This window comes from Danio rerio, chromosome 17, assembly GCF_049306965.1.
Source record: "Danio rerio strain Tuebingen ecotype United States chromosome 17, GRCz12tu, whole genome shotgun sequence".
NCBI classification, from domain to species: Eukaryota; Metazoa; Chordata; class Actinopteri; order Cypriniformes; family Danionidae; genus Danio; species Danio rerio.
In genome coordinates, this window is record NC_133192.1 from 44,358,202 (window position 1) to 44,376,366 (window position 18,165).

Consider the following 18,165-nt stretch of genomic DNA (forward strand, 5'->3'; position numbering starts at 1 on the left):
GGAATGATGCGCAAGGAGAAAGCCCAACCCCCTACTCAATGTTCTGTTTCAGTTGGAAGTAGTGTTGTCATGATACTGGAATTTGGTTCCAATCTAGGCTGAAATTTGAAAAGCGTCCATTTCTCGCTAACATTTGAGTACTATGAAGATCAGTCGATTCATTGGTGGTCTTTGTATCTGTGTTTACACTTAGTTAACATCAGTGAGGTTCGGTGAACTAATGACCTCCATGGCCAATCACAGTCATTTCTGCTGAGCACGTGAACACAATGGTCAATCAGCTGTGTTTAAGAATGTGCTCCACAATGCTGAAATGTTCACCGGAAATGGACATTTTTAGCATTTCACTATTGATTGGTATCAAATTCCACTATCGCGACGACCTTAATAACCATCTTACTGTTAGTTTGCTATGAAATAATGATGAGCCAGGAGAAAGCTTGGAAGTAGTGTTGTCATAGAAGTAGTGTTTCAGTTGGAAATAGTGTTGTCATGGTACTGGAACTTGGTACCAATCGGCACTGAAATTGTTCCATAATATCCATTTCTCGCTAACATTTGAGCACAACAAAGAGCAGTCGATTCATCAGCAAATTTGTTAGCTCCTAGACAGAGCAGCTGACCTTCAAGGCTTTAAAACGCTCCAGTGTCCCTGTATCTGTGTTTACACTTAGTAAACAGCAGTGAAGTTTGGTGAACTAATGACCTTCACAGCCAAACACAGTCATTTCTGTTGAGCACGTGAACACAAATCAGCAGAATTTAGAAACACACTCAAAACTTAGTGAGAAATTCTTTAAATGTCAGTAACGATTGGTACTGAATTCCAGTATCATGACACTACTAGTTGGAATCAACATTCTGCAATAAATGGCCAAAAATAATGGCTATTAGCGGAAACTGGATGCTGGTAATTTATTGTGTATATACAGCATGCTCATGTAAAGAAATGTACGCCCTACAGAGCAAGTCTACATTAAAAAAAAAATCAAAGTATATGATATAAAATTATATCATCTTGTTCAACAAAACTTTTCATGGTTTTTACGTATGTCTAATCTGCATATACACATTTTACACAAGTGCTGTTTACAGCATATACAGTACTGTATACAGTAGAATATTTCAGTAAAATGTCAACTATATTACATATAGCATGAAGATCTCAACAGAAATTCAACTTTTAATTAATATAATTAGTCAAACATGTAATTTTAGATTTATTAAAGATATGAATGCTTCAGAAATTGTAAAAAATATATTTATTACATTATATTATATTATTATTATAAAAATATTATATTATATTGTATTATATTGTATTATATTGTATTATATTATATTATATTATATTATATTATATTATATTATATTATATTATATTATATTATATTATGCATTCATTCTGTTTTTAGTTTAGTCCTTTTTTTAATCAAAGGTCACCACAATAGAATAAACCACCAACGTTTGCAGCATATGTTTTCACGCAGCAGATGCCCTTCCAGCCGCAACTCAGCACTGGGAAACACACATAGACTTTATTATATTATATTATATTATATTATATTATATTATATTATATTATATTATATTATATTATATTATATTATATTATATTATATTATATTATATTTCATACATATTATAATATTGTCATTTATTTCTGATTCAATAGTTTGATTCTTAATTATGTGCAATTGTCAGACAAATGTAAAAATGTAATTATTCTAAGAAAATACATATTTTTCTGAATTGATTTGTGTGAGAAAGGTTGAATTTGTTTATATATTTGTATTTAATGCAAAGTTATAAAGTAAATATTATTAAATTAACCAAAAAAACAAAAACTAATTCCAAACTTTTTGATAAAATAATTCATTACAGTAATTGCTGATCACTTTGTAACCAAGTATATCAGACACTGATAAAGATTTTAATGTACACATTAACCTCTTCAAGAAAAATGTGCAATGTGTAAAGCACTACAGTATATAATGTATAATTATATATTGGCTTAACCAAAAAGATCTTGGAGAAAGCGCAAATGAAAAGGGTGAGTGACTGACCATGGTTCTCTCTAGCCATTTTTAGGGCCTGTAGCGATGCATCAGGGCTGATTTCAAGCTGGCAAACGAGCACCTTGGCGTTTATTATTGCAGACTGTGCCCGTTGTAGCTCCTCTTGCCCCAGGAGCAAATTAGCACCAGCAACAATCACTATGGCATTTTCCCCTGTCAATATAATACATTAGAATTACCACAAAATGCATATACACCTTTAAGGAGACATAAATTCAACTGAAATTTAATACCAAATCCACATTTCCTGCATTCCTATTCAAAATAAATAAGATACCATGCGATAAGAATTTATAATACAGCAATTAAGGCACACTTTAAATGTATAGGATTAATGTGTCATTATTTTAAACAAAGATACAAACTTTTTAAAGATGACATTGGATGGCCATTTTACACAAGATGTTATGATTATTTAGGGTATTAATGAAAAGTTTATGACTTACTTTGATTTACCCAGTCAAAAACACCTCAATCCACAGTGAGCTCTTTTGCGTCATATCTCTTTAAATGCTAATGAGCCTTGAGCTTCTGCTGAGTTATGTCTGTATGACTAATATGACTAGTATTTGAAGCTGTTTCCACTTTATATTGACAAAATATGCTGAGCCATCTCCCATGTATACAATCATAGAAAAATTGCAGCCTGCCATTATCAATGTAAAATGTATTCAAACAAACATCTATATAAAAAGTGACACTGGTGTATTTAACACATGCTAAGCTGCATTGTCTGATATGGTTACTGTGTAAACCAACAACACCACACAGCTCAGCATATAATAGATGATTATCTGATTCTAAACAAGAGTGTACTGAATCTGAAGTTTGCTAACTGTATCCCAATAAAACAAACAGAAATTATATATAAACTTTACACCCTTTTGACAAATTATAGGTACAGCTACATCCTTAAAATGCTATTTTGATTTGAGTCCTACTTTGTATTGTCCGAGGTCGTAAAACACTAGCCCAAAATAGGTTTGCAGACAAGTTTTTCCACACTCTTTCTGGGATGTTCCCATCATATATTAAATGAATCAATTTCACAGTCATTATTCTATAATTCTTTGAAGTTGTGATTTTGTGTAAGGACAGCTGTAAAGCTCTAAAGTTACATCCAAACGCACAGCAGAAAAATGTAAGTCACTGGGCTCTATTTTAATGATCTAAGCGCAAAGTCTAAAGCACATGGCGCAAAAGCATTAAGAGCGTGTTTGAATCCCCTTTGCTATTTTAGGGATGGAAAACTAAGGTTTGCGCCCCAGCACATGGTCTAACCGTGGTTAAACCAATCAGAGTCTTATCTCCCATTTCCTTTAAGAGTCTATTTACATGGCGGACTTTGTAACTGAATGCTTCACGAGCGAGAAAACAGACGAGTTAAACAGACCATCTGCACGAGGATAAAGAATGAGCCTCCTCCATTCAGCCTCTTTACTTTCTCTTTGCTTTACTTTTACTCTTTACTTTACTCCTTTACTTTTGTGGATGAGGAAACGGTGTTGTACACTTCACTAAAGACATCAATTAGTCAAGATTTTGTTTTCTTTTTTGCAATGGCATTAATGGCACTTTATTTTACCGATCCCCCTCCTCACCCGCCCTCCTCCACCGTCCGCTGTTCACCTTTACTTTGTTCTGCAACTCCCCAACCCTCTTCACTTTCGTCTGTGACAATCAACTCCCGCCCCGGCTTTTAACTTGCGTCCACGGCACCCCCCTGCTATCCAACACCCGCTTAACTAAAAAAGGGATTCAAATATATGTTACACTTCTCTGTGATCATCTGCACCTCAATAATTATTTTTTTAAGTTTAAAATGTTTTTTTTAAAACAGAGCATGTTTGTAATAAAGAGAGCATAATTGATATGCAATTCTTAACCACTATAATCACCACGGCCACATAGTCTCAGTAAATGCACATATGTGTGAGTGTACTGCAAATGGAATTTGTGTGAGACTCATCATTTCAGAAAGGCATGAATTAATTCCACCACAAATACATCAAATAAACTTACTTGGTATTTCTGACTAATGACCTTATTTCAGCGTCATCTGCATCAGTCTTTATCACAGACTGCTATTTATCTGACATAACGCATGAGAGGCAGCTCATTTGCATTTAAAGCCACAGGCTACAAAATCAGCCACACTGAAGTTAGACACCAAAATGGGCAGATTATTTTATTTTATAATAAATAATCTGATGGGTATTTTGAGCTGAAAGTTTACATTTACATTCAGGAGACACCAAAGTCTTATTTTACATCTTGTAAAAGAGGTAAAATAGGTGCCCTTTAAGTTTTAATTATGGCCATCAATATAAGAGACACACGTACAAAAGACTCTTTCTCAAAAACAGTCAAAAATAAAAAAAACAATCTTTAATCTCTTTTTAACTCTAAAATTAAGTCTTCAGAAATAATTATAACAGTCACATTATAACATTAAGCAGTTATTTTTCCTCATTACAACATCTTTGTTAGCTTGCAAGATAATTGTTGTAAGTCACATCGCTATATTCACACTGGAACAATAAGGTTCCAGAAGGACATTATGGTGATCATAAAACCAATAAGAGCTCTTTCCGGAAAGCTCACTGTGGTGCTTTTGGACTTCCACGAGGCTCAGCACTTATACCATGACATTTACTATACAGCAGGCCTTACATTCAGAGGCAGGCTGGTTATGTCACCTTTCTTTAAGTCCACCTATTGCTACATTAAACTGGGTCTAAAATTACCCTGCGTAGGCAAGGTGGACACAGTTAAAGAGCTTCTCACTCATCAACGCCTCATTCAGAAGAGTACTTAGTGCTGTTTATGTTATTTTTGGGGCTTTTAAAAGTCATAGATGCAGCAGGGCTCAGTACTCAGACCAATTTCATTTTACCTGTGTCATTTACAATGATAGAGGCGGCTCCAGTCGCGGCCTTTTCAGTCTGCTCTACATAGGCTAAAAGAGAGAGAAGTGGTTAAGTTGATTGCTGTGTCAAAAAACTGAATTGAAGATATCTGAATGTTGATTTAAAATCTTTAAGGTTTTTTATAAAACTATAACAGAGGCAGTATAGAATATTTATACTGAAATCTGCCAAATAATCAGCTACTTGATCAGTAATTTGCATAGCATTTGAATGCTGGTCAGTCAAAATTACTTAATTTAAATTGTTAATTATTATTAATAGAACTGTGACAAACAAAATCCTATTTGATTTCAGTTTTCAAAATGCAATGATTATCTATTATGAGTTTAGTTTTTATCAGCACATGCACTCTACTTTTTAACCGAACACTGCGTTTATCTGAATCATGTAAATGCACTATGAACACTCTTGAGATTTGCTTAAACCTTTCCTAAATTTATTAATGATAATTTTACCTTAAAGACATACTGTATTTGTTAGCAATTGGATGCAAGCAAAGTATGGCCATTTATAAAGCCTAGAGCTTCATCTGCTGTTAAAAACTAAGCTCAGAATCAATTCAAAATAGTGATGCATTTTGAAAATCTCAAAATCACTGAAAAATAAATATTTCTTACAATTGTTTGCCACAACTCTAATTATTAGCCATTTACAGTCGAAACCAGAAGTTTATATATACACTGTGTAAAAAGGCACAGACCAAACAGACCATAACCCTAAGCATACTAACCCTAACACTAACCCTAACAGAGTGATTGTTTTGGAGTAGCCATCACAAAGCCCTGACTCAATCCTATAGAAAACAGCCTACAAATCTGACTTATTTACACCAATTCTGTCAGCAGGAAAGGGCCAAAATTCTATTTTCTAACTATTGTGAGAAGCTTGTGGAAGGATACCCAAAACATTTGGCCAAAGTTATACAGTTTGAAAGCAAAGCTAAACAATACCAAGGAAATGTATGTAAACAATTTACTGTCTAGAAATTAATAAAAAAAAATTATTAAAAGAAAACAATTCTCTCATCATTTAGCAAATGTACATCATTTAGGTAATCCAAACAAACCTAAAATAGTAAACGTTTAGTACGATTTCCCATCAGACATTTTTTAAAAAATGGTTATGTTCCTTTTTTAGAGTGTATGTAAACTTCTGGTTTCAACTGTAGGTAGATAGATATAATGAGTATGGAAAGTAATCAGACTGTTACATTGCAGCCATTTGCAAATAATTATTTAAGTTCTTTTCCCCTCTTTATGTACACACAGCACCTACATTGACAGAAAAACACAGAATTGTTGACATTTTTGCAGATTTATTAAAAAAGAAAAACTGAAATATCACATGCTCCTAATTATTCAGACCATTTGCTTAGCATTTAGTAGAAGCACCCTTTTTTATCTAATACAGCCTTGAGTCTTTTTGGGAAAGATGCAACAAGTTTTTCACACCTGGATATGGGGATGCTCTGCCATTCCTCCTTTCAGATCCTCTCGAGATCTGTCAGGTTGAATGATAAACATTGGTGGACTGTCCTTTTTAGATCTCTTCAGAGATGCTCAATTGGGTTTAGGTCAGGGCTCTGGCTGGACAATTCAAGAACACTCATGAAGTTGTTGTGAAGCCACTCCTTTGTTAATTTAGCTGCGTGCTTAGGGTCATTGTCTTGTTGGAAGGTAACCATTTGGCCCAGTCTGAGGTCCTGAGCACTCTGAAGATCCTTTTTAATCCAAGATCTCCTTGTACTTGGTCGCATTTATCTTTCCCTCTATTCCGGGGTGTCTCAACTCGGTCCTGGAGGGCCGTTGTCTTGCATATTTTAGTTCCAACCCAATTAAACACACCTGAACCAGCTAATCAAGCTCTTCTCAGTATATTAGAAGCTTCCAAGCTAAACTGTGCAGGACACCGGCCTTTCAAAACCGAGTTTGGACACCCCTGCTCTATTGCAACCAGTCATCCTGTCCCTGCAGCTAAAAAAAAAAAACACAGCATGTTGCTGCCACCACCATACTTCACCGTTTGGACTGTATGCCTGGTTTCAGCCTGGTTTTCTCCACACATACCACTTAGAATTAAGGCAAAAAAGTTGGTCTCATCAGACCAGAGAATCTTATCTCTCACCATCTTGGAGTCCTTCAGGTGATTTTTTGCAAACTCCATGCAGGCTTTCATGTGTCTGACCACTCTGCCATTAAGCCCCGACTGGTGGAGGGCTGCAGTGATGGTTGACTTTCTACAACTTTCTCCCATTTCTCCACTGCATCTCCCATAGTCATCTTTGGGTTCTTCTTTACCACTCTCATCAAGGCTCTACTCTTCCGATAGCTCAGTTTGCCCGGACAGCCAGCTCTAGGAAGGGTTCTGGTCATCCTAAATGTCTTTTATTTAAAGATTATGGAGGCCACTGTACTCTTAGGAACCTTAAGTGCAGCAGAAACGTTTGGTAACATTGGACATATCTGTGCCTTGCCACAATTCTGTCTTTGAGCTCTTCAGGCAGTTCCTTTAAGCTCATGATTCTTATTTGGTCTGACATGCATTGTGAGCTGTAAGATCGTATATAGACAGGTGTGTGGCTTTTCTAACCAAGTCCAATCAGTATGATCAAACACAGCTGGACTTAAATGAAGGTGTAAAACTATAGATATATACACTAGATATCGCATACGCACCCTGAGTTTGCGTCAATAGCGCCGCCACATTTGTACAGTGCTCCCAGGATAAATGTCATTCAACCGCACTCGTGAAGGCAGTGTTACTACGTGAAGATCATGGACTTCAGCGCTGTCTACGGGTGTAGTAACAAGCAAACAAAGAAAACAAAGCACAAAGGCGGATCATTACATTGGTAAGATTTAGTTTTTTACGTTTTTGTATGTTATGAACTTTGAAACAGGTAACGTTATTGATGATAATACATTCACTCCATTCATCATAAGGCAAAGAAGCACCAACTCACGCTAAATACTTGGCTTATGCTAGTTTTGTTGAATAAAATCAGCAAACAATGCAAAAGAAATATGACAACAAGACGCTGTGGTGCTAGAAACTTGTATTACTGTTGACTAAGTGAACGAGTGCTTCAAAACAGAGATTCATTTACAAACGAATCACTCCCTCCGTCAGTGTGAGAAGTGAAAGCAGGAGAGGGGGTGTGTTTCAGGACACGGATTAGATAAAAATTTAACAGGGAGGGTGGATAGCACATTTCCATACAAACAAACACAAAAATTTCGTCTGGAATTCATTTGTGATCACTTATCCATCAATGTAGAAAAGTGATGTAAAATTATAATTTTCCTAATAAAAACAAAAAACAAAAAATTGCATACTGACCTTTTGGAAAACTCCCGATCATATATGTGTGTATGTGTGTATCTTTGGCTCTGGAAGGCCACAGTTCTCCTATGCAGCTTGGTCCCACATTCATTTCAAAGGAGCGCTACCCTGTACTAACATGGCGGCTCTATTGACGGATTCCTTCCAATAGACAACAACAGGGTAAGCATGTCTAATGTAAATATCTATGGTGTAAAACCATCTCAAGGATGAGTGTCATAGCAAAGGGTTTGAATAATTAGGACCATGTAAAATTTCAGTTTTTCTTTTTTAATAAATCCACAAAAAATGTCAACAATTCTGCAATGGCTACAATATAACAAAAAGTGATACATTTAAGGGGGTCTGAATACTTTCCGCTACCCATTGTAGATAGACAGACAGACAGACAGGCAGGCAGACAGACATGTTTGATCTTTGTCAAAACAAAGCCTTAAAGGTAAAACAGTTTTAAAGCGCCGTTTGGCCATTACCAGTCGATATGCCATTATTTTTGAAGTTTTGAATGTAGTCATTCCCAAAAACGTCTCTGCCAACCTGAAGACAAAAAGCAACCGAAGATGAAAAGCAAAACTTGAGACGATTTTTTTTTCAGCAACTTGCTGGCCTGTCAAAGTTCTCCACTGCTATATCAGGCCAAGCCTTCCAGATATAGCATCCCCAAACAAACGCCTCCACTCTACGAATACAACTTTATTCTCCCCTCCTCTCTCATACTTTCTCTTTATGAGAGGCTCAGTGTTGAGCTAGAGGGCCAAAGGGTTCCTTTTTTCCCAACTGGGTCTTCTTTTATCCCACACTGGTAAAGACATGCCAAGGATGGGGTCCTAAGCCCCAGCAGCGGAGACCGTTCACTACCTGGCCCCCTGTCTTTGAAGTGTGATCTCTCTTTGAATGTTTCTGAAAGCATAAATGTCTATTTTTACACACTGCATTCGCTTTAGTATTGATTGGGGTCTCTGCGCTGACAAAATGAAGAGCTTTATTACGGGGTTAGGTTATCTTGTGCGGTTAAATACTGCAAAACATGATTTGCTGGTTGTCAAGCTAAACTCTTTGTGTGTCCTTCAGGGGATTTAGTTCAGGATGCTCTGGGTACCTTGCACACCATGGCAGTTTTGGCCCCCATTCGTGCAGCTTGGACACATTGATTGGCCCCTTTTCCACCAAAGCCAATAAAGAACCTGTGTCCATGTATCGTCTCTCCAGCCTTGGGGAATCGAGGTGCCTGACTGATAGAAACAAGTAGGGAAAAAAAAATTACAAGGGAAAAACAATGAAAGTAGGAAATTTACATGAAGATATTAAAGAAAAACAGATTTATAATCACACAGATTTATAATCTACACACAGATAAGTAAATATCTTAAATAACTACCCTTAAAATGTCAAGCTTGTTTTCCATTTAATATTTTTCCATGCAACGCTTGTAAAGCAAACCGTTAATATTTGCTTTACAAGCAGTTACATCTAATATTAATAATAATGTTTATTGCATTACTTCAGTGCCATGTGTGTTACCATGATGATATCAGGGTTCCCGTTTTTAGCCAAATGTCAAATATCCTAACATTTCTCTGACTATCACTGACTAAAAAGCTGACTTTCTATGACCTCAGATAAACAGAAAAGAAGTTGCTGTTTTGCTTTGCATAATGTTAAAACTATTCAAGCTTAAATATCATTTTCCATGAATTTAATATCAATTATAAAAGCAACAATGGGGATTTTTGAAAAAAAAAATGATTTTGCTCTTGACATTTTTCTGGTTTTTTTGCCATAGTTAGAGAGATGAAAATGTACTTTAGTAAAATATTTACTAAAGACTTGTTAAGTATCAGTTAATAGTTTACATATGTTATTGGGAAATTATTCTAGTTGCAACTATCCTTCATTTATAAACAGTAAATCAGCAATTGCTGCAACTTTAGAATAACGTCCCAATAACATACATAAGCTAATAACTAACACTTAACTAATATATTAACTCAGACTGTGTTGTTATCACAATGTTTGGTAGACTTATTTTCTGTTCTGGAGTGAATATGTATGTTTTTCATTATTAGGACGTGGCCCCTTTAAGAATCTTAGGTTTCAGAACAGAGTCATACCATGTGAGCACTGATGAGGAAGTAAGCAAGCATGTTGCACAGAGCAGCACAGTCAGACAATCCTGAGTTAATTCTGTGACGTTTGCATTCATCTTGTGTTTGTTTTAGCATCGTGGGTATGTATTGACTGTTTTAATCAATGTCTACTATTTCAGATGCTTTAGGTCATTTTTATATAGTTATTATTAGAAGTCTATTATTTTCTGTCTGCTTCACTATGGTTAAGGGACATAGTGAGTGTAATCTCTGTCTAGTTCATTGAAAGTTCATGCAATTCAGTATAGTTAAAAAGTGATTTAAGAATTGTGTGTGTGTTTAACATGATTATATTACATTTAAGAGAATGTGTGTTTAAGAGAAAACACATAAAGCCTTGAAGACATTCATTTATGTACTTCTTTGCGAATGTATACATCTTAACAACAACATGCTTAGTGTTGATTATGCCTTTTGTGCATTTCAGTTTTACCTTTCTTTGGAATATCAATAAACCTGTGGACAAGGAGTTATCGTCTTCAGAGTTTTGATGTCAAGGAAGAGTTTATCTGGCTGTAAAGTTATATTCAGCACATATAGCGAGGACAGCACAGTAAAACCACGGCCTTACAACTGCAAGTGGCAAACAAAGGCAAATAATCGTCACACCCAGCTAGTAATCAATTAACAGATGTGTTGCTGGAGCCATGACAACAGAAACATCGTCATTAAAGACGCGCTCATGCGCTTCATGTTCTTCAGCACGATCCAATACATCGTCAACTGGATCAGCAGCTGCTAAGGCAAGAGCAAGAGCAGAGGCAGCAAAAGCTCGACTTACTTTCGCTGAAGAAGAGGTTAATTTAAAGCTACAAAAAGCCAAAGTTGAGGCATCTATGGAAATGCTGCAGCAGAAAAAAGAGGTAGCTGCAGCTGTTGCAGAAGCAGAGGCTCTTGAAGCTGCCATTGATGAGCATTCTGAAAAACACAGTTGCAAGCTAAGTTTGAACTCTGTTCCCTTGGAAACCACACAGCGAACAGAACAATATGTTATCGACCAAACCAAAAATCTAGACAAGGATCTACAACTGTGTGATGTTCCTGCAAAAATAGAACCAAGTACAAGCTACAGTATTTCAGGTTCACAGCTAAAACCTGAAGCCAAGCCTTTCCTTTTACGACACAACAGTGTCTCTTTTCAACTACCTGATACCACCTTAAAACACTCTGCAACATTACCTGCAAACAAATATCCGACTCCTTCGCAGCAATTCGGATCACAAAATAGCATCAATACGTCTAATCCTCTGAACTCTGAATACCCCATGTTTCAAAATTCAAATGATTGCAGTTCAAACATGAACGACTTTGTAAGATATCTGGCTCGTCGAGAGCTTGTTTCAACAGGCTTACTACAGTTTAACGACAAACCCCAGAATTACAGAGCCTGGAAACGATCTTTTCAAAATGCAACTTTTGATTTAAATCTGACTCCAAGTGAAGAAATGGATCTCCTGTTGAAGTGGTTAGGCAAAGAGTCAGCCGAGCAAGTGGAACAGATAAGAGCAATACATATTAATCACCCACAAGCTGGGCTGGCGATGGCATGGGACAGACTTGATCAAACATATGGCTCAGCAGAAATAATAGAACATGCTCTATTCAAACGAATCGATGCCTTTCCTAAAATAGCCAATCGAGATTATTCAAAATTGTCAAAATTGAGTGATCTGCTAATGGAGTTGCAGTCTGCTAAGGCGGAAGGAGACTTACCTGGTCTTGTTCTCTTAGACACTGCAAGAGGCATCTATCCAATAATACAGAAGTTACCATTTCGTCTGCAAGAAAAGTGGGCATCAGTTGGTGCAGCCTATAAGCGACACAATCAAGTTCCATATCCTCCATTTGCTTACTTTGTAGACTTTGTTAGCCAGGAGGCAGATATTGGAAATGATCCGAGCTTCAGCTTTGTCTCTTACATAGACACAGCTCCTAAAGTAGAGAAGGCAGCTTGGAAGAGCAGCAAACAACACGAAATCTTTGTACACAAGACAGCAGTATCTTACGGAGACTGTGCTGATACTGGCGGGCTTTATAAGCAATCTGATGACTGTGACAAACTGTGTCTCATCCACAAAAGACCACACCCTCTTAACAAATGTCGTGTCTTTTTAGAGAAGTCTACTGATGCTCGGAAGGCATTTTTGAGGGAGCATAATGTATGCTTTAAATGCTGCTCTTCAACAACGCATATCGCAAAGAACTGTAAAACTAAAGTTCAATGCTCTGAATGCAAAAGTGAAGGACACAACACGGTACTCCACCCTGGACATGCATCCTGGAAAGAGTCAAACCCTGCCACAAAGCATGGCGGGGAGGGAGAGCAACCCTTATCTCAATCTCAAGTCGACAGCAAATGCACAGAAGTCTGTGGGGAAAATCAAACAGACCGATCGTGTTCAAAAGTATGCCTTGTAAAGGTATTTCCAGCTGGCCAAAAAGACAAAGCAGTAAAAGTATATGCAATCTTGGATGAACAGAGTAACAGGTCTCTGGTTCGTTCACAGTTTTTTGAAGTTTTCAGTGACCAAAGTCCTTGTGCTCCTTACATATTGAGAACATGCGCAGGAGTGAAGGAGTCAGCAGGAAGACGGGCCAGTGGCTATGAAGTAGAGTCTCTAGATGGAACTGTTTGCATTTCACTGCCAAGCTTGATAGAATGCAATGATATTCCTAATAATAGAGATGAGATCCCAACCCCTGATGTTGCTCGCAGTCACACACACCTAAAGTCTATGGCGCACTTCATTCCAGAACTAGACCCAAAAGCCCCAATCATGCTTCTCTTAGGTCGAGATGTTATACGGGTCCATAAAGTCCGTAAACAAGTGAATGGCCCACACAATTTGCCTTATGCACAGAAGTTGGATCTGGGATGGGTTATAGTAGGTAATGTATGTTTAGGGAATGTCCACAAACCTCTGACAATCAGCACATTCCATACAAACACTATAGAACCAGAACGTCCAACTCTCTTTAAACCATGTCCAAATGTTTTCCATGTTAAGGAAACATGCAAAGACTTTCAAATTGCTAACCACTGCCCAACATACCCGGAAGCTAAATTCACCTGTGATGTTGACTGTCTAGGAGACAATGTGTTTCAGAGAACCAAAGAGGACAATCAAGTGGCTCCTTCAATTCAGGATGCAACTTTCATGAAAATCATGGATGAAGGTTTACGGAAGGATTCAAATAACAGTTGGGTAGCTCCATTACCTTTTAAGAGTCCTCGTCCTCGTCTTCCCAACAACAGAATACAAGCCCTAAAACGACTTATATCACTCAAGCACAACTTTGAAAGGAAGCCGATGATGAAAGAACACTTTCTCAAGTTCATGGAAAAGATATTCAAAAATGGACATGCCGAGTTAGCGCCTCCTCTAGATGAGAAAGAAGAACAATGGTACCTGCCAACATTTGGAGTGTACCATCCAAAGAAAGTGAATCAGATCAGAGTAGTTTTTGATTCGAGTGCACAACACAATGCAATATCTCTGAATGATGTGCTGTTGACCGGGCCTGACTTAAACAACACCCTGGTAGGGGTAATGATGCGCTTCAGAAAAGAAGCAATTGCCTTTACTGCAGACATAGAACAGATGTTCTATTGTTTTTTGGTAAGAGAGGAAGATAGAGATTTTCTTCGTTTTCTTTGGTTTCAAGACAATGACACTTCCAAAGACATTGTAGATTACCGCATGAGAGTGCATGTCTTTGGAAACAAACCCTCACCTGCAGTGGCTATACATTGTCTGCATAAGTCTGTTCAGATTGACAATTTCCATGTCGACTCTGAGGTCAAGCAATTTGTGATGCGTGACTTCTACGTGGATGATGGTCTCAAGTCTTTGCCTACAGTAGAAGCTACGATCAGTTTGTTAAAAAAGACACAAGAGGTTTTGTCTAAATCCAATCTGAGACTACATAAGATAGCAGCAAACAGCAAAAAAGTCATGGAAGCCTTTCCATCGACAGACCATGCATGTGATCTGAAAGATCTAGACTTTGAGGAAGACACGCTGCCAATGCAGCGTAGTCTTGGTCTAAATTGGGACCTCCATTCTGATTGCTTCCGATTTAGTGTCAGTGATGAGGTAAAACCCTACACCCGTCGAGGTGTCTTATCCACTATTAACAGACTCTATGATCCCCTTGGGTTTGTAGCGCCGGTCACAATTCAAGGCAAAGCTATTCTGAGAGAACTTACTGCTGTGAGCGGTGACTGGGATGCTCCATTGCCACAAAAGATGGAGGACGCTTGGACCTTGTGGAGAGTTTCCTTGTCAGAGCTGGCTAATTTTTCTATTCCCAGGGTTTATACTGAGATTTCGACATCGACAGCTATGAGAAGAGAACTATGTGTTTTTGCGGATGCATCAATAAAAGCCATTGCTGCAGTGTCATATCTAAAAGTCACAGATGATGAAGGAAAGAATCACATTGGGTTTGTAATGGGGAAAGCCAAACTTGCCCCCCGCCCTGAGCACACAGTGCCAAGACTTGAACTTTGTGCGGCAGTGCTTGCTGTTGAGTTGGCAGACTTAATTTCAGTAAACCTGGACTTGCAATTTGACGCTGTAACCTACTACACGGACAGTAAGGTAGTTCTTGGGTACATTTGTAATGAGACCAGGCGCTTTTATGTTTATGTGAGTAACCGCGTTCAGCGTATCCGAAGGTCTTCTAGTCCAGATCAGTGGCGATATGTTCCTACTGAACAAAACCCAGCAGACCACGCAACACGTTTTGTTTCTGCAGCCCACTTACAAAAAACCAACTGGTTAAGTGGACCCAACTTTCTGCTCACGCAAGGAACAGATATTCAGAACACTTTCAATCTGGTTAATCCAAGTTCAGATCCTGATGTGCGCCCTCTAGTGTCCACACTAACCACCACAGCATTAACCAAGCAGCTTGGTTCTGAACGGTTTGCCAAATTCTCCTCTTGGAATTCACTAACTGGTGCCATTACTCGCCTTATCCACATAGCTCATCATTTTAAAACAACAGAGAAGGAAAACAGTTCTTGCAAAGGCTGGCACTACTGCAAAGAATTCACAATGGAAGAATCTGATAGAGCTATAAACATCATCCTCCGAGCAGTACAAGAAGAGGCTTACAGTCATGAGATTGAATGCATTAAACGGCAAGAGAGGATACCAAAGAGCAGTCCACTCCATACTTTGGATCCATTCATTGATCAGCAAGGTCTTCTGAGGGTCGGAGGACGTCTCCACCTTTCAAGTCTTAATCAGAGAGAGAAGACTCCTTTGTTAATTCCCGGCAAGAGTCACATTGCCACTTTGATCATTAGACATCACCATGAGCGTGTTCAGCATCAAGGTCGTCACTTTACGGAAGGAGCGGTCCGTGCTGCTGGTTTTTGGATAATTGGTGGAAAACGAAGGGTGAGCAGCATCATACACCAATGCGTAACTTGCAGACGGCTCAGAGCTCCACTCAGCATCCAAAAAATGGCTAACCTTCCAGCAGAACGGCTCTCAGAAGACCCTCCTTTTACCAACGTTGGACTGGATGTGTTTGGCCCTTGGAATGTCTCCTCCCGTCGGACAAGAGGTGGTCTCCTATACAGCAAGAGGTGGGCCGTAATTTTTACATGCATGAGCATAAGAGCTGTTCATATAGAAGTTATTGAATCTCTCGACACATCCAGTTTCATCAATGCTCTTAGACGTTTTCTTGCTGTGCGTGGACCTGTCAAACATATTCGCTCCGATCGTGGGACAAACTTTGTAGGTGCATGTAAAGAGCTACAGATACCTTCAAACATTGACAGCAAAGTTGTAAAGACGTATCTGTCAGATCAAGGTTGTACATGGACCTTTAATCCTCCGCATGCTTCCCACTGTGGTGGATCATGGGAAAGAATGATTGGTCTGGCAAGGAGAATTCTTGATTCCATGTTTCTCCAGTTGAAAGACAAACTTACCCATGAGGTGCTGGTGACCTTCATGGCAGAGGTAACAGCTATTATCAATGCCAGGCCTCTTGTTCCTGTGACAACAGACCCCCATGAGTCATTCATACTCACACCAGCAGCTCTCCTAACACAAAAGGTGAACCCTGTTGCTGCACCTACAGGCGAGTTTGGAGTTACCGACTTGTACAAGTGCCAGTGGCGGCAAGTTCAACACCTTTCCAACACATTCTGGGACAGATGGCGTAAGCAATTCCTTCCAACCCTACAACCACGCAGGAAATGGCAGTCCGTTCATCCAAATGTCAATACAGGAAGTGTTGTCCTCCTTAAGAACAGCCAAGTACCACGGAATGAATGGCCTCTTGGACTGGTAACACAATCATTCCCTAGCAAAGATGGGAAAGTGCGTCAGGTTGAGGTTAAGGTCATTAAACCAGGAGGTTCCACTCTTTTTCTTAGGCCTGTTACAGAGGTAGTGCTTCTTCTTTCCTCAGAGTCTAAAGTAGATGAATAACTTAGAATTATCTAGTGATGTTTATTAACATCAGGCGGGGAGTGTGTTGTTATCACAATGTTTGGTAGACTTATTTTCTGTTCTGGAGTGAATATGTATGTTTTTCATTATTAGGACGTGGCCCCTTTAAGAATCTTAGGTTTCAGAACAGAGTCATACCATGTGAGCACTGATGAGGAAGTAAGCAAGCATGTTGCACAGAGCAGCACAGTCAGACAATCCTGAGTTAATTCTGTGACGTTTGCATTCATCTTGTGTTTGTTTTAGCATCGTGGGTATGTATTGACTGTTTTAATCAATGTCTACTATTTCAGATGCTTTAGGTCATTTTTATATAGTTATTATTAGAAGTCTATTATTTTCTGTCTGCTTCACTATGGTTAAGGGACATAGTGAGTGTAATCTCTGTCTAGTTCATTGAAAGTTCATGCAATTCAGTATAGTTAAAAAGTGATTTAAGAATTGTGTGTGTGTTTAACATGATTATATTACATTTAAGAGAATGTGTGTTTAAGAGAAAACACATAAAGCCTTGAAGACATTCATTTATGTACTTCTTTGCGAATGTATACATCTTAACAACAACATGCTTAGTGTTGATTATGCCTTTTGTGCATTTCAGTTTTACCTTTCTTTGGAATATCAATAAACCTGTGGACAAGGAGTTATCGTCTTCAGAGTTTTGATGTCAAGGAAGAGTTTATCTGGCTGTAAAGTTATATTCAGCACATATAGCGAGGACAGCACACAGACTTTACAAATCAGTTGTTCATAGTTTGTTTACCATCTATTAATACTAGTTTAACTTTGTAGAACAGCAAATGGATGGAACAATTTTAAGCTTCAAAAATTTGATGTGATATTTAAACTATACATTTTTTGTACCTTAACCTTGTTAAACTCAGGCTTTTCTGTGTGCTGTATTTTACCAAAGAAACTCCAGATGAAATGTTGAGCATGTTGTGTTTAATGTATAAAAACACACATACTGAGCCATCTTATGGCAGAACAGAAGTATACAACCCTACGAGGTTTGGGCACTTTTATATATAAGTTAAGTGTTAGTTATTAGCTAAAGTATGTTATTGGGATGTTATTCAAGTTGCAACAATTCCTGATTTACTAACAGTTAATAAATGAAGAATAGTTTCAACTTTAGAATAACGCCCCACTAAAATATATAAACTATGAACTGATACTTAACAAGTCT

At 38.1% G+C, this 18,165-nt stretch overlaps 2 protein-coding genes across 2 annotated transcripts in view; one reads left to right on the plus strand and one right to left on the minus strand.

The window, feature by feature from the left end:
* Nucleotides 1-18,165, minus strand: part of rbks (ribokinase) — an 82,607-nt gene that overhangs the window by 48,410 nt on the left and 16,032 nt on the right. Inside the window, 4 exon segments of the mRNA NM_001002117.1 lie at nt 2,067-2,231; nt 4,975-5,037; nt 8,824-8,887; nt 9,450-9,582. Of these exon segments, the coding sequence (NP_001002117.1) occupies nt 2,067-2,231; nt 4,975-5,037; nt 8,824-8,887; nt 9,450-9,582 (425 nt within the window).
* Nucleotides 10,490-17,619, plus strand: LOC101885155 (uncharacterized). Its single transcript, XM_021467516.3, has 2 exons — nt 10,490-10,577; nt 10,925-17,619. The coding sequence occupies exon 2, from the start codon at nt 11,145-11,147 to the stop codon at nt 16,953-16,955; it is 5,811 nt and encodes a 1,936-aa protein (XP_021323191.1). The 5' UTR covers nt 10,490-10,577; nt 10,925-11,144; the 3' UTR covers nt 16,956-17,619.